Source organism: Antechinus flavipes, chromosome 3, assembly GCF_016432865.1.
Source record: "Antechinus flavipes isolate AdamAnt ecotype Samford, QLD, Australia chromosome 3, AdamAnt_v2, whole genome shotgun sequence".
Taxonomy (NCBI): Eukaryota; Metazoa; Chordata; class Mammalia; order Dasyuromorphia; family Dasyuridae; genus Antechinus; species Antechinus flavipes.
The window spans coordinates 350,488,406-350,511,017 of NC_067400.1; the positions used below are offsets into that span (position 1 = coordinate 350,488,406).

Genomic DNA, 22,612 nt, shown 5'->3' on the forward strand with positions numbered 1-22,612 from the left:
ATGTGATCAACCATGTGGTTGTGGGGATTATAAGAGAAGGACAATAGAAATAGTTCTTGGTGCTTAGAACAGTGCCTAACATTTATACTCAGGTACTAATTTAGCCAGAAAAATATGGAACTGGTTCTTCTCCTCCCCTGCGACCAGCTCAGACTTGACTTCTTTCTGTCAACAGTAGCCAGATGCCCAGAAATCCCCCAAGGAGGTGGAGTAGCCATCTTCCCTAGACCACCACATGGAGCATTAATTCAGAGGACTCACTGGCTCATAAATTTAGAAGGGACCTTCAAGGTCATGTAATACAGGCTTTTCCTCTTGCAGATAAGGGCACATTTTCAAGCACAAGAGTAGGGTGGAACTGACTAAATCCTTCAGATTGGAGCTCTTCAGGCTACCTGGTCTAACCCAAGTTTCCTGGAATACTATACTTACAAATAATCATGACATTCCAGGAACTCCACAACAAGACTGGAACAGGCTCAATGACAATCGTTTGTATCAGAAGGTCACTGGTGCTGGTTTACATAACATCAACCTCCCTGAATCTGGGCAAGTTCAGTGACTGATCTGTAGGAATGGCTTCAGGTGTGCCAAAAGGAGGTTGTTTACAACCTTGCCATGTCTGCAGGCAGCTGTCAGCTGTTAAAACACCAAACTAAGAAGACATTTTGAAAGGAGAGATGAAAAGTTTTGCTAATAGACTGGAGGTAGGAAAGGAAGGAAAGAGAGGAGCCAAAGATGACTTGTACCTGGCTAACATGGAAAATGGTAGTGCCATGGGTGGGAAATTAAATTATAAAATTGAACCCTACAGCTAAAAACAACCTTGGCTCTTCCTGAGATGCAGCCTGGCCCATCATCAAGAACTCCGAGGACTCAAAATAGAAGCTGTTAGAATCTAAACTGAATTTAGAGTTAGTCAACAAGTCTTTCAGTAGAATGAGTGCTAGACATATTATATTCAGAGTACTTGGATTCAAATCCTTCTGTGCTACTTTAACTACCGGTGTGATCTTAAGCCAGTGATTAACACTTAAATAAAAACTCAAGAGTGGGGGTGAAGGGGTAAAGAGGAGAGATTAGGTAATCTCTGATGTCCCTTCCAACTCTGAAGCCAAAACTCTGTGATCCTAATGAATATGGACTCTAGAACAGTCTCGTAAGCTTTAAAACCCAAAGGAATAATATCACAAATCTTTATTGCCCAAATCTCTTCCACACCCAGAACTCCTCCGGACCTAGAAGTAAACAACATACCCTAAGAGACAATATGGAGAGAAACATTAAAAATAACTTTTTTTATTTAAAAAAAAGGATGTATGTGGTCAAATACAAGAATTGTTTTATGGTAAAGTTGCGTGTGTTCCAGTGAATTCTCAAAACCTCAAGGGGATAGTGACACATAAGAAGGACAATTTTTGACCTTGACACAGATGTTACATCTTGGTTTGACTTATATATGAGAGTAAATTTGTGCCTAGAGATTCATGGGAAGACCAAAATATGTTCTCTACCCCATCCCCATCCCCTTACTTCTCCACAGTGGGAAGCAACAATGACCTAAATCTTTAAATACTGGCCTGATTTGTGGTCAGCAGATAAGGGTTCCATTCCCAGCTTCAACATTTATAAGTATAACCATGGTTATTGTTGTTCAGTCACATATTACTCTTTGAGATCCCTTTTGGGGGTTTCTTGGCCAAGATATTGGAGTAGTTTGCCATCTCCTTCTCCAACTCATTTTACAGATAAGGAAACTGAGAGAAACAGAGCTAAATGACTTTACCAGGGTTACACAACTAGTAAGTGCCTAAAGACAAATTTGGACTCAAGGAGAGGAGTCTCCTGGATTCCAGGTCAGTGTTCTTTCTACTTTGCCACTTAGTGTAATGGTGGACAAATTACTAAAATTCTTGTGATACCTAAGTCATAGGACTGATGGAAGGAAAGTGATTTGTAAGCCTATACACTACTATATATAGTACTATATTACATATAGTAATATATATATATATACACATATATATATATACACATATAGTATATATAATGTATTATATAAAGATGAGCTATCTGGCATTATTGGTACCTCACTCTCAGCTGCTTTGTAGAGTAATGGATAGTGCAGAGAAACAGTCCCAGATACTGATTGACTATGTGATCCTGAGTAAGTCAGATGACCATTGTCTGCCTCAGTTTCCCCAATTGTAAAATGAGGATAACAATAGTATCCATTTCTCAGAGTTGTTGTGAGAATTAAATGAGATAATATTAGTAAAGCACTTAATTCAATGTCTGATACAAAGTAGGGCCTAGGACAGAAGGGAAATTGTTGTGGATGAGGGCCATCTCACAAGCCTCCATCCCATCTGCACTGTCCTTGTCTTCCCCGTCTGAGCAGTAGTAGATGTGAGACATATTCAAGAATAACATCCTATCAAGATATTTGTGGTAACAGAAATTTGCAAGAACAACAACAAAAAAAAATACCTTCCTGTCCCAGATCATATCTGTATGAATGAGCTAATCAAAATAATTAGAAAGTGCCTGCAGCTAAAGTTAATTAAGCTGTCTTCCTACTGATGAATGGACACTACGTGGTGATTTTTCAATACTTATTTCCAGTGTATAAAAATGAGAAGAATAAAGATAGATTTTTTTTTCTATATGGTATAAACCCCTCAAGAGACATTTGGAAAGAAATCTTCAGTGTAAGATCTAGTATAAAGTATGGCTGTTAGAATTTTTTAAGCCTTCGCTCAAGAAAAGTTATGTTACCAACTGAGATTGATGAGTTCATTTAACTACAATTCACCAAAACAATAGGTAGGATTACGATTTTAGAGATTTTTAGTAAGCTAATTCTTGTATGACATGCAAATACTTTTAGTTCCAAATACATATTTTTAAAGTTTTTGGTTTAGAAATACATCTTGCATATTAAGTTGCCAATAAAATGGACTTTTGAATTGCTGTAGAGATTTTTTTAAATAGGAATTTCAATTCCAGTGGTAATCTTTGTTATTTGTCATTTTTTCTTGAAGAGAATCATGACATCAGGAAGATGATATGACATACTTGCTAGTGAATTGGATTTAAGTGAGGAAGTGTTGTGAAAAGTCAGCAGTCTCACTTTCTCCTTCAGAGCCATTTGGGTCCAGTGACAAGCTATAGATCAGGACCACTGGAAATAGCCCTGGATGCAATGGCAGACCTTAGCCCTTTTAAATTAGAGTAATTCCCAGGTCTCAGTTTGACTGAAGCAATGCCCATTCAACGATTAAGGCTAGATCAGCAACCTTTAAGCATATAGTGAAATGACAAAGTTTTTGTCCACAGACACTGTTATTTTTTTTTAATAGAAAGATTTCTCTTTTCCTGTTGTAAACATCTTTAATTAGGCTTGTCAAATGTTCTATCTATTTTTTAAAGTCCATTTACAATTAGTGGTTGCAACCACTGGAACAGCGTAAATAGGAGGCAAAAAAAAAAAAATCTAGCTTATTCTGGAATCGATGCATAAATTCCAACTTTCTTGCTATCTCTTATTTAGTTTGTTTTCTTTTTTCTCTTTTTCTCTAAAATTATTAAAATTTTAACTATAAACATACTTTAGTTTATCACTGTTGGTCATAAAACACCAGTTTACATGCATGTTATTTTACAAAGGAGAATGTAGCAAGAAAATAAAACTGCTTTCAACAATGTTGGTCAGAGTAAGTCTCCTGCTCCTTGCTTGGGACTGACAACTTAATTTTCATGAGGTGTCACAGGAAACTCATTGTCACGCCACTTAGATGGAAGTATGCATGCAACAGATCCCCTAAAATTACCCATATATATTTTGATGTGTGTGAAATAGTGAAAGCTATTTACTAAAATGGGGAGGGGAACAATATTACTGCATCTTGACACTGTAGTGAATAAACATTGCAACTTATTTGCCAATGTTCACCTTCAGCATGCATCTGTCTATAAAGCTAAACTTTCATGAGCATATTTTTACTGCATTGTAAATTCTTAATCAACCTGTCTTGTTGGGTTTTAGAAGATTTTCATGTTTAACTCAATAGTGACATCAATCTTTTAAAGACATGATGCTTTTCAAATTTAATACAGTGCACATAAGGACAAAATATATCCCAAGTTAAAAACAGCAAAGTAGTCATTTGGGACACTTAATAAATGTTGGTTTCTTTCCTTCTTTCAGCATCTTTCCTCTTAGACTTGCCTTCTAATGACTAGTTAGGAGATGCATGAATCTTTTTCTAGAAATTCTACCTAATCCACTGACTTCTTGATAATTCACATAAATGGTTCCAACTTTAGATGTTCTAATTAGCTTCCTTTCTTCATATGTGTGAGCAAAATAAAATAAAATAAAATTCATCCTTATTTCTAGTTATAATCATCCTCTTATCTCTTAAATTCCTTCATAAAAGCTGGGGTAGAGGTTTAGTACCTTTCCTTCTACAGAATCATCAGTGGCAATAACTGAAGAGCTGAGTAAAGCAAACAATTCCTACTTGGAAGGGAAGAAGAGGAAAAAAATTGTTTCTCTCTTGTTTTAATTATGTTCTTAGATGGAAAGAACTTTGATCTGTGAGTCAAGAGATCTGGATTCTGGGGACAGCTTTGTTGCTAACTTATGTATGAACTTAAGTTATGAACTTAAATAAGTCACTTATTTCTGATCTTCAATTTCCTTATAAGCAAAATATTAATCATGGGCCAACAACCCTCCAAAATTAGCCTGCTGACCACCACCAGTTTTTGTATTGCCTCTGACATAAAAATGGTTTTTCCATTTAAAAAATAAATTTTATTGTAATTTAAAAGGCAAAAACTTATGCTTAACTTATAAACTGTTACCAAAACAGACAATGGCTGGACTCTCCTGCCTTAGATTTCCAAATTCAGGATTAGATTTTTTTTTCTAAAATTTAATTGTTGTTGTTTAAGTCTTTCGATTGTGTCTGACTGTTATTGACCCATTTGGTACTTTTTCTGGGAAAGACGCTGGAATGATTTCCCTTTTCCCTCTCCAGCTTGTTTTATAGATAAGACAAACAGGGTTAAGTGATTTATCCAGGATGGCACAGCTAGTAAGTTTCTGAAGCTGAATTTGAATTCTTCCTGACTCCAGACTTAGAGCACTGTTTACTGTCCCACCTAGCTGTCCCTCTCAAGGCCTTTCCAGATCCTAAATAAATGATCCTACAATCTTAGCAGATGTTTTCTGTTATTATTTCTGCTCTTTTCCAGGCTGCCCTAGACTATGGGACAACATGATTTGCTGGCCTTTCTCTTTCACCGGACAGACAGTGAAAGCTGAATGCCCCAAATTCCTCCAAATGGTCACTGGCAAAAATGGTAACTAGAGAACTCATTCCTACTTTTCTGGGTCTGGGAGGGTAAATATCAAGTATGTCAGGGAGGCATTCTCCAATTGATAAATGGCCAAAGGATATGAACAGACAATTCTCAGATGAAGAAATTAAAACTATTTCTAGCCATATGAAAATATGCTCCAAATCATTATTAATCAGAGAAATGCAAATTAAGACAACTCTGAGATACCACTACACACCTGTCAGACTGGCTAGAATGACAGGGAAAGATAATGCGGAATGTTGGAGGGGATGTGGGAAAACAGGGACACTGATACATTGTTGGTGGAATTGTGAACACATCCAGCCATTCTGGAGAGCAATTTGGAACTATGCTCAAAAAGTTATCAAACTGTGCATACCCTTTGATCCAGCAGTGTTTCTACTGGGCTTATACCCCAAAGAGATACTAAAGAAGGAAAAGGGACCTGTATGTGCCAAAATGTTTTTTACAGCTCTGTTTGTAGTGTCTGGAAGCTGGAAAATGAATGGATGCCCATCAATTGGAGAATGGTTGGTTAACTTGTGATATATGAATGTTATGGAATATTATTGTTCTGTAAGGAATGACCAGCAGGATGAATACAGAGAGGCTTGGAGAGACTTACATGAACTGATGCTAAGTGAAATGAGCAGAACCAGGAGATCATTATACACTTCAACAATGATATTGTATGAGGACATATTCTGATGGAAGTGGATTTCTTTGACAAAGAGACCTGAGTTTCAATTGATCAATGATGGACAGAAGCAGCTACACCCAAAAAAAGGACACTGAGAAATGAATGTAAACTGCTTACATTTTTGTTTTTCTTCCCGGGTTATTTATACCTTCTGAATCCAATTCTCCCTGTGCTACAAGAGAACTGTTTGGTTCTGCAAACATATATTGTATCTCAGGATACATGGTGACATAATTTAACTTGTATAGGACTGCTTGCCATCTGGGGGAGGGGGTAAAAGGAGGGAGGGGAGAAATCGGAACAGAAGAGAGTGCAAGGGATAATGTTGTAAAAAATTACCCTGGCATGAGTTCTGTCAATAAAAAGTTATTTAAAAAAAGCATAGTTTAAGGTCCAACTTAGAAATGCTGTTACTTTGTTGCATCATAACTGTATTTCATATTAAATGGTTTATAGAAAAAAAAGTATGTCAGGAGGGAGGCAGAGCCAACATGTCAGAGTAAAGTCAGGAACTTGCCCAACTTCTCTCCCAAAGTTCTCCAAATTCCTTTAAATAATGACTCTAAACAAATTTTAGAGTGTCAGAACACCCCAAAAGATGGAGAAGAACATTTTCCAGCTGAAGGAAACTTAGAAGGTCAGCAGAAAAGGTCTGTAGAACCAGGGTGGGAGTCCAGTATACAGTCCCCAGTGCAGCCCCAGTCCCAGCCCTGACCTCAATCAGCAATAATGCTGGAGGTTTCCAGATTTCTCAGCTCAGAGACACCAAAGAAGATCTGGAAGGTCAGCAGAAAAGGTCTGTGGAACCAGGGTGGGAGCCCAGCACACAATCTCAGTGCAGGCTGCACCAGAGCAGCTCTGGCCCCAATCCCAGGCTGAGCATCAGCAAAGCTCTGTTGATTTAGCACATTAGAACTTACAGCTACATTGAAGGAGGAGAAAGGAAAGAGACCCTCATAGTTCCAGGGCAGAAAGAGTGCTTGTAGTCAGATCCCTAGAAGTATTTTTGAAAACAGTTGCACAAAATCCCTGAAGTTTGAAACAGTGCACCTTCTACCCTGGAAACAGAGCCTACTTTTTAACAAAGAGTTAAAAGCTGAGTAATAGGCTAGGAAAATGAGCAGACAACAAAAAAAGTTTCTGATCATTGAAAGTTACTATGGCGGGGCAGCTAGTTGGTGCAGTGGCTAGAGCACCAACTCTGAAGTCAGGAGGACCTGAGTTCAAATTTGGTCTCAGACATTTAACACTTGCTAGCTGTGTGAGCCTGGGCAAGTCATTTAATCCCAATTACCTCAGCAAAAAAAAAAAAAAATTACTATGGCGACAAGAAAGATCAAAACAGGTGATGATAACAAAGTCAAAGCTCCTACATCCAAAGCCTCCAAGAAAAATAAAAATTGGCTCAGGCCTTGGAAGAGCTCAAAAGGGATTTTAAAATCAAGTAAGAGAAAGAGAGGAAAAATTAGGAAAAAAATCAAAAGTGGTGCAAAAAAGGAAATGCAAAAAGCTAATGAGGAGAAGAATGCCTTAAAAAGCAAAATTGGCCAATTGAGAAAGGAGGCACAAAAGCTCACTAAGGAAAATAATTCCTTAAAAAATAGAATTGAGTAAATGAAAGCTTTATCTTTTTCTTTATGAGAAATCAAGATACAATAAAGCAAAACTAAAGCAGGAAAAATGTGGAATATCTCATTGGAAAAATAACCTGACCTAAAAAAATAGCTTCAGAAGAAATAATTAAAAATTTTTTGGCCTACTTGAAAGTAATGATCAAAAAAGAGCTTGGATATCATCTTTCAAGAAATTATCAAGGAAATCATCCTCATATGGTTCTAGAATAAATAGAGGGTAAAATAGAAATTGAAAGAATCCACTGATCACACCCTGAAAGAGATCCCAAAATGAAAATTCCCAGGAATATTATAGCCAAATTCCAGAACTCTCAGATCAAGGAGAAAATATTAGAAGCATCCAGAAAGAAACAATTCAAGTATAGTGAAGCCATAGTCAAGAAAACACAATATTTAGCAGCTTCTACATTAAAGGACTGGAGGACTTGGAATATGATATTCCAGAGAGCAATGGAACTAGGATTATAAATAAGAATCATCTACCCAGCAAAACTGAGTATAAGCCTTCTGAGGAAATGAAATAGAGGATTTTCAAACACTTGTGATGAAAAGACCAGAACTGAATGGAAAATTGAATTTTCAAATACAGGATTCTGGAGAAGCATAAGGAGATAATTAGAAAAGTGATATCATAAGGGACTTAGTAAGGTTTTTTCTATCTACATTCTTACATAAAAGGTGATATTTGTAACTCATTAGAACTTTCTTATTATGTCTGTTAGAAAGAATATATATGCATACGTGTGTGTATATATATAATATACACACACACACACACACACACACACACACAAAGGACATGGATATGAGTTGAATATGAAGGGATGATATCTTTTTTTAAAATGATGAAATTAAGAAGAGATGGGGGATGTACTGGGAGAAAGGGAAAGGGAAAAAGTGGAAGGGTGCAAATTATTTGCCATTTTAAAAAAAAAAAAGTGGGGGGGAGAAAAAGCTTTTATAATAGAGGGTAAGGAAAGGGTGAGAGAGTGAACCTTACTCTCATCATAATTGGCTTGAAGAAGAAATAATGTACATGCTCAATAAGGGTATAGAAATCTATCTTATTCTATAGGAAAATAGAAGGAAAATGGGATGTGGATATTAGGAGAGTGATAACAGGATATATTGGGGGAGGAGGTGGTCAGTACCAAAAAGCTTTTGAGGAGGAACAGGGTGAAAGAACTACTTAATTTATTTGTCCCTGGAGAAGGAAATGAATGGCACACTGTTCCAGTATCTTCGCCAAGAAAACTTTATGGACAGTTCCAAGAGTGAGGCACAACTGAACAACAAAGATTTTAGGCATCAGGTTGATAAGTGATATTATTAACATTTGGTACTTCATTATGTCAAGTGCATCTGAAGAGAGAGAGGGGAAGGGGGAAGCTGGGACACTAGAAAGAGGTGGCCTGGGAGGGAAATACAGTGTAAAAAGAATTAAGTAGTTTGTCCAAAGTCACAAAGCTAGAAATTGAAGCTGGATTTGAACGCAGATCTTTTTTATTTCAAGTCCAGAGCCCTATCTACTATGCCTCAGTAGCTCCAATATTGTATGATTCTATTGGAATATGCATTGTATTTAATGGAACAAATGTTGCAATTGAAGTCAAAGGACCTGGGCTCAAATCTTTATTCTTCTGCTTAAATCCTATGTTGCCTTGCATGTCCCTTCATTTCTCAGTAACTTTTTTGTCATCTGAAAAATAAGGGCAGGCAACTAGATGATGAAATAGATAGAGGACTAGTCCTAGAGTCAGGAGGACCTGAATTCAAATCTGGCCTCAGACACTTAACACTTCCTATCTGTGTGACTCTGGGCAAGTCACTTAACCCCAATAGCCTCACAAAAAATAAATTTAAAAAATAAGAGCAAGGGAAAATTGACTAAATAATCTGCCCTTTCCAGATCTAAACTCTGATTCTCAAGGCATAAGAAAGGATACTTTCAAGAGGAAATTTACTTTCCAAGAATCCTTAGGCAAGTAGCTGGTACAATGGATAGAGCACTGGGCTTGGAGTCAGAAAGATGTGAGTTCAAATGTGGCCTCAGATACTGTATGACCTTAAGCCTCAGTTTCCTCAACAGTAAAATGAGAATAGTAATAGTACCTATCTTTGTTGTAAGAATCAAATAAGATAATATCTGCAAAATGCTCAGCATAATACCTTGTAGTTATTATATAAATTCTGACTATTATTATTATCCTTAATTCTCTCTGCAATTTCCCTTGATGGAAAATAAATTTTGAATTTGGGGCTATAAAGTCTCCCTTTTTGTTCCACTAAATTTGTCACTCTGCTTTTTTTTGTCCTACTTCCCTTAAATTGTCCACAATCCCTTAAATATTTCTCCCAGCCTTAGATGGATGAATATTGCTTACTTCTTTTCTTACTTACTTGCTTACTCTTCTTGCTTACTCTTTTGTATTTGTCTCTTCTACCTTATTATTCCTATTGTTTTTAATATGCCTTTTGTCTCATTGAGATAAGCAGAAGGAAAGGAGGAGAACAAAGGCAGAATAGTCCAGTAAAAAGAACCAGAGTTTGGAAGCTCTCAGACCTGAGTACTAGTTTGACATGAACTCTAGTTGTGTGACCCTAGGGAAGCATGAATATTTATGTGTTCTATTATATATATTATATATCACAATAGACACTCTTCAATGTCTATTTTTTTTTTGTTGTTGTGAGGGTCAAATAATTTAACTGAAAGTCCTTTGTAGAGTAAAAAAGTTCTCTACATATATATAAGGCATTATAAAGATAGTAGGAGCAATACTAAGATCCTGCACATCTAGAATCACTGAGAAGAATCATTAGAGAAAGCATCAATAAGGATAATGAAGTCCTGGCAAACTGATATCCTTTTGGGCAAAGCTAATATTTTCACCTTGGATGAAGGTGAAAGTTTCATCAGTAAACTCACTGAAAGGAAGGGTTTCATCAGTAAAAGATAAATTTGTAAGGCAAACTAGTTAAAAAGTGCTGTTTGATGTGGTTGAGATTTTCAGACCCTGGCTTAATGAATGAAGGGGTCTTAGTAAAGGACAGAGTTTATCTTTTAAGAACAAAGTCTTCCCATATAAATGAGTGCAGCAATCATTTTACCAAAGAAGTTAGCCTCAAGAGTTAGGAGTTAAGAATAGATGGTATCTATTTTTAAACCATGGTTTAAAATATAAAAATAATGATGCAATCAGGGGTAAAGTATAGCTAATTATGGTTATTAACATATATTAGCCTGGAAAAGTTGTAAATCTGGTCAAAAAGACTTTAAATTGAACATGGAAGAGGAAGAAGACTACTGTCAATATTTACCCACCAAATCAAATACCAAAGAGAATAGCAATTATGCCCTAACAAGAAGTGAAGATAATTAGTAGTAATTTATTTTATTTTTTACATTTAGAATTATATTTTCCCAAGTACATGTAAAATTTTCATTTTCATTTAAAGTTCTAAATTATTTTCTCTTTCCCTCCCCCCTTATTGAGAAGGCAAACAATTTGAAATGGATTATACATGTATAGTCATGCAAAACTTATTTCCATATTGTTTATGTTGTTAAAGGAAACATAGCCAACCTCCCTCCCCAGAAAAATAAAGTAAAAAAACCTTAAAAGATATACTTTGATCTACATCCAAATTCTATAATCTCTTTCTCTAGAAAGGGATAGCATTTTTCATCAGAAGTCCTTCAGAGTTGTCTTGGATCATTGTATTGCTGAAAATAGTTAAGTCATTCACAGTTGATCATCATAAAATATTGCTGTTCTATCTACAAATATTCTCCTAGTTTTCCTTATTTCACTTTGTATCAATTCATGTAAGTCCCAATTTTTCTAAGAGCATTTGATCAGTAGTAATTTAAAGATCATCTCTATGAAGCAAGGAGCAGTAGATGAATTGTTTAAAGAGATGAGTATGAATGCAGAGGATATTGATAAACCAACTAAAAATTTTAAGACACATATAGAGAAGATGGAGGCAAGAACAGATAATTAAGATTGAACAAAAAAATATGAAATGATCCTCTAAAAATAATATTCATAGCTCTGGAAATCACAATGAGATGAGAGTAATAAATGTAAAAGATAAAACAGCACTGTTTACAACTATGTTGGGGATAAAAGTAAGATCTAAGAAAGAATAGGATCATAACTCAGAATAAATGAATGCTGTCAATGGATGGAGAGAAAGCACAAATACCCTTAATTTTGCTTCTATTTTCTTCTCCAAGAAAACCACTCTTCAAACAGGAAAGAATAAATCATTCAATCAACAAATATGTGTCAGATATGGAAATCAGTACTAAATACAGGAAATATGAAATGAGACTATTCCAGCTACCAAGGAACTAACATGATTTACTAAACAAATATAGGCAAAAATGAATACTGAGAGTGACTGAGAGGAGAGGTATCATTAATAATTAGGGGAATCAAGACAGACATAACAACAGATAGTGTCTGTGCTTAGATGAAGGGATATCTTTTTCCAGTCAGGAGTCTTTTTACTCTGTGGTCACACAGGTACCTATATAATCTTGGGAGACCCTGGCCTCTAAAGAGAGGGCTCAGACTATATCTCAGAGTCATGAGGAAAAATACTTCAAGATTATAATTGGCTCATGTTTGAAGCCTTTCCAATAAAGAGCTTAAAGGTGCTTAATATTTAAAGTAATTTAGCTCTAAATGACTATTAATTTCCCATACACAAAAGGAATAATTAAAACACAAAGACATAAATGAAACATGAAAGAGTAATCCACAAATCCTATTACACTCTCCCAGAAGTCATTATTTAAAACATCGAAACATGAAGGTATTTATTTGACTACTAAAATGCCATATGCAATCATCTCAGAGTTTCATTGTCCAAACAATTGCCTCAAGATCCATGACTTCTTGCACGCCATATCATGATTTGGGGGTCATCTTCCTATCATTGATTATCTATAAGAAGAATTTGGTTGCCAAAAAAAAAAAATCCTTCTGTTGTTCATTAATGGCATCTGAGATTCCCAGAAGCCTCAGATTTGTCCTGAACTCAGAACATTGTCTTGAAGGCTGTAACTATCCACTCAGGATTGCTATTGGATTACTTCTGATCAGAGAATGAGATAGAAAAAAAAAAGGCAGACAGGGCCTTGGGATCCAATCTCAGACTCATCTAGCCAACAGACTATACCATGTGTACACAGCTGCCACTGTTGCCAAGGTGGAGGAATGGCACCTTTCATTCCAACCTTGAGAAGTCCCAGAGAGATTGTCTTGAAATATTTGAAGAACTTAATGTAGAAGAGGATTTTTTTGGTGACTCAGAAAAAAACAGTACCTGGCATTTAATAGGCACTTAAACAATGCTTGTTTCCCCTCCCCCAATAGGAAAAACTGAAGAAAGGCAGAGTTTAGTTTGATGTAATTAGCAATAATAAGCTCCTATGAGTTGCCATTACTATCCCTATTTTATAGATGAGGAAATAAGCAAACAGAGGTTAAGTGACTTCTCAGTTATTCCTGACTCTTATGTCCCAAGCTCAATCCACTCCACCTCCTACCTATATAAGGATAAGGAGATTCTTGGACACAGTGAGCACTACCTCACAGGGAAATGAATTTCTTCTTCTAATCAGCTTTCCATCATTGGAGGTCTTCAAACTAAATGACCAATTAATAGGAGTGTAGAAAAATTAGAAGAAATGATCTCCAGCTTTAGTTAGAATTCATGATCCTTAAATCTAGTTGCCTCATTTTACAGACAAGTGAACTGGGACTCAGAGAATGGATTGATTTGCCCAGCTAGGAGCTGAGCTAGAATTGAATCCAGATTTTTATTTACCCAATTAACCCACCTGACTTCTAACCCTCCTCACCCAAACTTTCTCTAATCTCTAATCTTCCAAAATCCCCTGTTATTTTTTCTGCCCTATACATTATGTCTCACTCTTTTTGGGGAAAATTTGTATGGAGAGTGCACTGTTCTGAAAACAATAGAGACTTTGAAAATATTAAATTAAAATAAATTTGATGAACTGGGAGAGATGCCATTCATCAAGCTGAATAAACAAATCACCTTCCTAGGGGCTCACCTTATGGACAGGTAGAGGAGATAGCTATGAAGGCAGAGAAGCACCTGGCAGGGAGCCTGTGGTCAAAATTATTCTCTTCCTCTGGAACCCCTACCTGAAATCTCCTCTTTGAAGTTATGTTCCTTTGGCTTATGAAAACTTTTTGTTCTTCCAGAGTCCTTTACAAAATCCAAATAATGTTGGGAAGAATGAGGGTGTTATACTCTGTTTATCCCTTAAATCTAAGCAGGATTAAAGGATAGTGAGGGGAGGAAAGAAGTTTGAGAAGGGGTGTAGCAGGAGATGGAAAAGGTCCTGAAAGGGGATAAGGGAAAACTGGAAAGAAAAACTTCATCTTTGAAATTTTGCTGAGGGCTCACCCTACCTTAAACCCACATCCTGTTTATTGAAACTGGGTCATTTCAGTCTCATGACTGGCTCGTTAGAAGGAGTTCCTCATTAGAAGAAAAAACTGGGTTTCTGGCCCAGATCACAAGCTCTGTCCGTCTTCCCGAATTCTGCCAGGTCAAAGCAGGAAACTGTGTTGGACAATTGTCAGGACTAAAGAATTGATCCCCAGCCTAAAAAAATCCTTCTTTGATCCACTGTCTGATTTCCTTTAGCTTTGAGGCACACAAGCAGATGATTATGTGTATATAGCTGCCCTCATTCTTTTCTATCACATCCTCCTAATTTTGGCTTCTGTTTTTTTGTCTTTTATTTTATCCTCCTAAAGGAAATGTGAGGATCACCCAACCCTTTTCTGACATTGCCTTCAGAACTCTTTGCCCAGAAGTTTATTTTCCTACCCACCTCAGAACTACTAGTACCATTCAGTAGACCAAATTTTGTTCTAGAACCTTTTCAAAGATGAGTTCCAGACTTGTCAGGCTTAGAGCAAAGGTATCAAAATTAAGGCAAAATTCCTGAAAGCAGTTTCAGTCAGATTAAAATGTAATCGGGAAATGTTTAACAAAATAAATAAAAATATAATACAACATAAATAATGTTAATTTAGGGTTTTCTAAGTTAATACACAGCCAGCAGGAATCTATTTCTATTTGACTTTGTCACCATTAATCTAGAGCATCTCCATAAGACAGTAGCAGATCCAGATCACTTCTTCAAAAAAGAGGTGTCCAGAACACCAGAAGCAGGGAAACCCTGGCATTTGCCTAAAAGTCAGATAGAGTTGAAAGTGCCATTAAAGACACCACATGGTACCCATAAGTGTAGGTACAAGACAACTGATATATTTGGCTTTAGGTTCAAGGAGTTTTTCTTTCCAACCTCTAAGAGCCAAACCAAGTTTTTGTCAGCTAGCAACAAGAGATACAACTGATATTACAAGAGATAAAAGAGAATAAAATACCCTTTAGGCAGCAGTTAGGAGTCAAAAGGGAGAAACAAATTGGCTTCTCATCCAGAATTTTTTCTTATCAGATTGTGTCTCTGCCTCCTAAACCTTCCTTTCTCTTTCCTGCCAAAACCCCTTGGGAATGGAAATCCAATTGAAAAATCCATTATGAGAGCCTGAGCAACTCTGGTATGGCAAAATTTGTAAACTAATTATCTCTTTTTTCCTTTATAAATTCAAAATTTTTTAAGAACAAAATACCAAAAAAAGAAAAAAAAACCATTATATATGAAACCATGAATCTTCATTTCAAACCACATATACTCTCTCCATCTTCCTCTCTTCCTTCCCCCACCCCTGTCTCTCTCTCTTTCTCTCTCTTTCTCCCTCTCTCTTTTGTCTCTCCCCCACTCTTAGCCATACACACTCCCAAGTATTGCATATGTTTCTTTCAAAACTGTCCTGCTTATTTTTGAACCATATTCCTGTTCTTTTCTATTTTAAAAATGTTTCCAAGATGCTACTTTTTGGCATTGCTATTGCTAGTCCCCCTTTCTTCAACTTCCCAACGAAAACAGGGAGAACAATCTTCCTCACAAACAAGTCTTGTCAAGTAAAATGAATCTACACAATGGCCATGTCTAAAAACATGTGCAGAGTCATTTTAAATACATCAAGTCTCTGTCAGGAGGTATGTACGTTTATAACATGCTTCATCCTTAGTCATCCAGAGACATCACTGAAGTTGGTCACTGCAGCTTTCAAAGTTGTTTTTTTCTTACAAAATTGTTTTCCTTGTATAATTGTTCTCCCAATTCTACTCCTTTTGCTCTGTACCAGTTCATACTTCCTAGGATTCTCTGGTTATCTCTTTTTTCATTTCTTGTGGCACCTATAATATAATAGTTGATTTTGTAATATTCTGCTTAATTCATATATCATAATTTTTTTAGCCATTCCCCAATTAATGGTCACCTTTTTTCAGTTTCTTTGTATTTTCTTTTTAATTTATGGAATAAAACAAGCATCTCTAAAGCATAGTACAATAAAAAGATGATTTCATATGAAAATTCTAATCTGTTATGCATAATTTTCTATTCCTTTCAAATGTACAACAAAATTAAATTTCTTTTTTTTTCTTTTCTCCCTCTTCCCACCTTAGAAATGGCTACCATTAGACACACAATAGGTATATATACATTTATAAGCATATATACATGCACACACAAATATATGTGTAAAATTATTCTATCAGTTCTTTCTCTGGATACAGATAGTATCTTTCTTCATATGTCCTTTATAATTAGTTAATTTGGGCTCTTATAATAAAATAACTTATTCACTTAAAACCATTTAAAAAATATTGTAACTATATACAATGTTCTCTTGGTTTTGTTCATTTAGCTCTTTGTTATATTATGCAAGCCTTTCCATTTTTTTTCTAAAATTACCGAGTTTATCATTTCTTAGAGCACAGTAGTATTCTATCACAATCATATACCACAACTTGTTCAGCTATTCCTCAATTGGTGGGCCTCTCTGCAATTTCTAGTTCTTTGACACCACAAAGAGAACTGCAATAAGCATTTTAGAACATATAGGTTGTATTTTCCTTTTTCCTTTAATCATCTCTGAAAATATACCAAGTAATTGCATTGCTGGATCAAAGGGTATAATTAAGTTAATAACTCTTTGAGCATAATTCCAGGTTACTTTCCAAAATTGTTGTTTATCAATTCATAATTCTACCAATAATTTATTATTGAATCCACCAAATCTTTGTCACTTTCCCCTTCTATATGTTTAACCAATCTTCTGGGTATAAAGTTATATCTCAAAGTTGTTTTAATCTGCATTTCTTTAACCAAACCAATATGACTATAAATCATTTTGACTTCTTCACTGAAAAATTGTCTGCTCAGATCCTTTGATCATTTATCAATTGGGAAATGACTCAAATTTGACAAAGTTCTTTATATTTTAGATATGAGACCTTTAGCTGGTAAAGTGTCTATATATTTCTCCCCAGTTTTCTGCTTTCCTTCTGATCTTGATTATCTTTGTTTTATTTGTATAAAAACCTTCATAGACTTTAATTCTTTTGTTCTCTTTTAATTTCCTCCTTCAGGATCTATGTTTGTTTTTCTTATGACTACTCCTTCCTTAATATTCCTATTGTTTCTTTGTTGTATTTCTACTCCAAATTCTTTTTTTTTTTTTTGAGAACAGGTTTTATTTTTTATTTATTTTTATTTTTTATTAAAGCTTTTTATTTTCAAAACATATGCATAGATAATTTTTTAACATTAACCCTTGCAAAACCTTGTGTTTCAAATTCCCCCCCCACCTCCTTCCCTAGATGGCAAGTAAGCCAATATATGTTAAATATGTTTAAAATATATATGTGGTAAATCCAACATATGCATACATATTTATACAATTATCAAGCTACACAAGAAAAAATCAGATCAAAAGAAGAAAAAATGAGAAAGAAAACAAAATGCAATCAGACAACAATAAAAAGAGTGAAAATGCTATGTTGTGATCCACACTTAGTTCCCACAGTCCTGTTTCTGGGTGTAGATGGCTCTCTTCATCACTAAACAATTGGAATTAGTTTGAATCATCTCATTGATCAAGAGAACCACGTCTATCAGAATTGATCATCATATAATTTTGTTGTTGCCGTGTACAATGATCTTCTGGTTCTGCTCATTTCACTCAGCATCAGTTCGTATAAGTCTCTCCAGACCTCTTTGAAATCGTCCTGCTGATTATTTCTTAAAGAACAATAAAATTCCATAACATTCATATACTATAACTTATTCAACCATTCTTCAATTGATGGGCATCCATTCAGTTTCTAGTTTCTGGCCACTACAAAGAGGACTGCCACAAATATTTTAGCTCATGTAGGTCCCTTTCCTTCCTTTATGATCTCTTTGGGATATAAACCCTCCAATTCTTAAAATATGTTTCTATATGTATCCAACCCTTTTTAGTCCAGTTAAGAGAAGAGTGAGGTTCTTTGGAAGCCCATTCTTCTCTCTCTTACCTCCACATATGCATCCCCTTCTCATATATCCCAGTTATGAAAAACAGCAAGTCTCATCCTCTTCTACATCTATAACAATTTTTGATATCTGCCTTTCAGAATTAAAACTCTTGGTATTTTTGAAGTTGAGCCTGGATCTTCAACCCAAGCCTCTCCATTCCATGGTGTCTCAGGCAGACACAAGTGTTGCTGTATTACTCACTGCTACTTCCTGAGGTTCAGGATTCCTTATCTAGGGATTCCTTATCCCGTCTTTGACTTTCTGAATCCTCTGAGGCTTTCTCAAAGGATTTCTGTGCTTTTGCCATGTTTTTTTAAAAATCTCAATCTAAACACCATAAGCTTTATCTGGATGTGGATAACATGTTTCATCATGATTCCTCTATGATTGTGGTTGGTCCTTGTGGTGATCAGAGCTCCTAAGTCTTTAAAGGTGTTTATCTTTACAATATTGTTGCTATTGAATAAGAGTTTTTCTGTTCTATTAATTTCACTTTGCATAGTTTATGCAAATCTCATTTTTTTCTGAAAGTTTTCAAGTTTTTGGAAAATAATTACTTCAGAAGATTATCTTTTCTTGTCTCAATTCATCTGACTTTACAGGGGAATCTAGTAGAAGAAAAAGTTTTCCACTGAAGGTTCACTATATAGAATAAGAAGGAATTTCTTTTAAAGAATTTCTATCCCTCTAAACCACTTGCTAGAAAACTCAGATAAATAATAAGTGGGCCAATGGAATAATGGATGGGTGATCTTCAAATAAATGAAAGAAAGAGACTAGGATGTGAGCTTAAATGTTAGGAAGAACTTCTTTAAAACATTCTTAGGTACCAAAGTAATAGACAAAAGGAGTTTTTGAAGTTTTTTGGGGAGCTCCTAGGTAGATAGGAATATAAAGGTAAAAGCCTTGTGAGAGAATTAGTGAATTTAAGGGACTAATTTATTACAATTGCCAAATCTTCCAGTTTCTGGAATAGAAAGGCCTTAGAGATAATAAAGTTGTTTAATGAAATGCCAGCTATTTAATGATAGAGGCAAGCCTAGACCCAGGTCATTTATTCCTAGTCCAGTGCTCTTTCTAGTATATAATACAATGTACTTCATGAACTTCTTTTTCTAGGAGTCATGAGACCTGGGATCTTGTCTTATCTCTTCCACTAACTAGTTATATGACCCTATACAAGTGACTTACCATCATGTTAGAGCTAAAAGGTATTAGAGACCATTTAATCTAATCCTCATTCTACAGATGAGGAGACTGAGATGTTAAATTACTTTGCAATTGTGACTGCTGAGAACAAAGCCCTTTAGAAAGAGGACATGAAAGTCAGAGATGGGGTAATTGTGGAGGAGGTCCAAGAAAGGATGTAGATCTCAGAAAGTTTAGAGTCACCATACAACACCTGTCATATTGGCTAAGATGATAAGAAAAGATAATGATGAATGTTGGGGGAATGTGGGAAAACTGGGACACTAATACATTGTAAATGGAGTTGTGAACTGATCCCCCCATTCTGGAGAGCAATTTGAAACTATGCTCAAAGGACTATAAAACTGTACATATCCTTTGATCCAATAGTACCGCTACTGGGCCTGTATCCCAAAGAGATCTTAAAGGAGGGAAAGGGATCCACATGTGCAAAAATGTTTGTCTCAGCCCTTTTTGTAGTGGCAAGGAACTGGAAACTGAGTGGATGCCCATTAATTGGAGAATGGCTAAATAAATTATGGTATATGAATGTTATTGAATATTATTGTTCTGTAAGAAATGATCAGCAGGATGATTTCAGAGAGGCCTGGAGAGACTTACGTGAAATGATGCTAAGTAAAGTGAGTAGAACCAAGAGAACATTGTACATAATAAAAAGATTATGTGATGATACATTCTGATGGATATGGCTCTTTTCAACACTGAAGTGATTCAGACCAGTTCCAATGGACGTGATGAAGAGACTTCCACCCAGAGAGAGATCTGTAGGAACTGAATATAGATCACAACATAGTATTTTCATCTTTTTGGTTGTTGTTTGCTTACTTTTTGTTTTCTTTCTCATTCTTTTCCTTTTTAATCAGATTTTTCTTGTGAAACATAATTGTGGAAATATATACAGAAGAACTGCACATGTTTAACCTATGTAGGATTACTTGCTGTCTAGGGGAGGGGATGGAGGAAAGGAGGAAGAAAAAATTTGGAACACAAGATTTTGCAAGGGTGAATGTTAAAAACTATCTATGCATATATTTTGAAAATAAAAGACTAAAAGAATAATAAAAAACTTTAAAAATAAAAATAAAAATTAGAGTCCCCCAAAACTAAAGCAATATAGGAAGTAACATTAAAAAATTAGTTTCAGTGAAAAAAAAAGAGTCATTGCAGAGAAGCAGAGGTGAACACTAATTTTGGTTACTTCATGGTTTAGGAAAGGGTCTAGTCTTTAGCCATTCTTTTTCTGTATATAGTCACCATAGATAATTAAGAATTGATTACATTATTAAAAAATAAGAAGCAGAGGAAATAGGAATTGAAGCAAAGTGTTCTAGGACTTGCCCTAAGATAATTATCTAGGGGAAAGCTAGCAATTGTGCTTACTAACTTTCTACTCTCATTTTGTACCTGCAGGGTTTGTATTTCGAAATTGTACTCAGGATGGCTGGTCTGAAACCTTCCTCAGAACTGATGCTGCCTGTGGGTATGATGTAAATGATACCACCAATGATAAGCGGGTAAGTGAGGCACTCAACACCATGGACTAAGGAGCTACTATACAACATAAGGTCAGTTTGGGGAATTTCAGGGGAGAGACAGAGCAGGAGAATGAAATGAACAATGGGATAGAAATCAGAATCTTTGAATCCTAGTTCCATTAACTAATTGTAAGTAAATTCTTTAAGGGTATGGGAAAAAAATTGTCTTTGTATCTTACAATGCCTGGAGTTGTGAGGTATAATATATCTTTACATGATAAATACTTGTTGATTGACTTATTAGGTCACTTAATTTCTCTGACTTCAATTTCCCAGCATTTAAAGATAAGAATAATAATATTACCCTTTCCTATCTCTCACCCTCGGATTATTCTCAAGACTAGATGTCATAATAGATGTTTAAATAATTGTTAAAAAAAAATCCATAAATGAGGAAAGAAATATGTCCATGCAAAGATCATCTCAGAATGTTTCTAGGAGTTCTTTCCTTCCTTCCATTCTTGCTTCCTCCTTCCTCCCCTTTTTTCCTTCTTTTTTTTTCTCTCCTTCCCTCCCTAATAGGTTATCTCTCTCTTTGTCTCTCTCTCTTTCTTTCTCTCTGCCTCTCACTTGGTGGGAAGAGATTAGGGTAATGAGTTTAAGCTAAAGTCTCCCCTCCCAGTTAAGAGCAATCAGGGAAGCATCATCAATAGACTAGAGATATTTGAGTGTCAGCAAGTAGATAGAGTTCATGTCCAATACAATTCTTAGAGGCTGGTCTCATACTCTTCCTATCCCTACCCTTAGCTAGGCTGCTAGTGGAATTGATATAACTTTTCTTTGGGAAGAAGTTTCAAAGAATACTGTGAAGAAATAAGGAGAGAAAAATTACATGGTTCACTGTGTCCCTCCAAAGATTTCGTGGACTTTGAGATTTCCTCTGAAGAAGCAGCACTGATGCATTTTACACAGGTTTCAAGATCTTGCTAATGCACAATTGGGACTCAATGAGATTGTGCTTGTAAACTTGGAAGAGTATACCCATCTGCACTAGAGCTGTAGCAACAGAGTCACATTTAACATTTATGTCAGAGTTTTGGTGGAAACCAACATTGGCAATACAGACATTGTCAAACAACTATTCTGGGGTTTATTTGTGTCAAGTCCTTCTATACCCACCTCTGTTCCCATAAATTGTCAGTGACTTTAGTTGAGCTATTGGGCCAGAGAACCATAGCTTTAGTTACCTGAAAAACTAGTAATTGAATCATGGAAATCATGGAACTCATGGGAGGTGATTGCCTTTGATGAACTTGGCAATATTTGTCACTTGCTATTTCTTGCTGCCCTGGTGTTTTCTATTTCAAGAAAGTTGTGTTTATTTTCACTACAATTTGAGATCATGTGATCAATATTTATTGCTTTATAAAAGAAATAAGATGTTTGGAGCTCAAAGATGTTGGTTCTGAGTGGCTGTTTATGCTAGTATGCATAGAGTAGCTTTCAAGGGACTCACAGTTGGAAGACTGCAAGGGCCACCTAATCGGGGGCTTTTCTATTTAAGAGAAAGACCCTTTCATTGGCAGGACCCAGAGAATATTCTTCTTTCTTACTTAACTCTTTCCTAGGTTGTGATTGGACAGCAGGGTTTTCCAATTTAATTTCAACAGATCAACTAGTTGATTTAATTATTGAAAGATTCACTAAATTTTCACTAAATAAAGTATCAAAGTTT

The 22,612-nt window shown here is 35.7% G+C and overlaps 1 protein-coding gene across 2 annotated transcripts in view; it reads left to right on the forward strand.

Moving 5' to 3' along the window:
* Positions 1-22,612, forward strand: part of SCTR (secretin receptor) — an 87,797-nt gene that overhangs the window by 35,451 nt on the left and 29,734 nt on the right. For both annotated transcript variants that reach the window (XM_051985744.1, XM_051985743.1), the window contains exons 3-4: positions 5,266-5,373; positions 20,813-20,916. In XM_051985744.1, the coding sequence (XP_051841704.1) occupies positions 5,266-5,373; positions 20,813-20,916 (212 nt within the window). The remainder of the gene's footprint in view (positions 1-5,265; positions 5,374-20,812; positions 20,917-22,612) is intronic.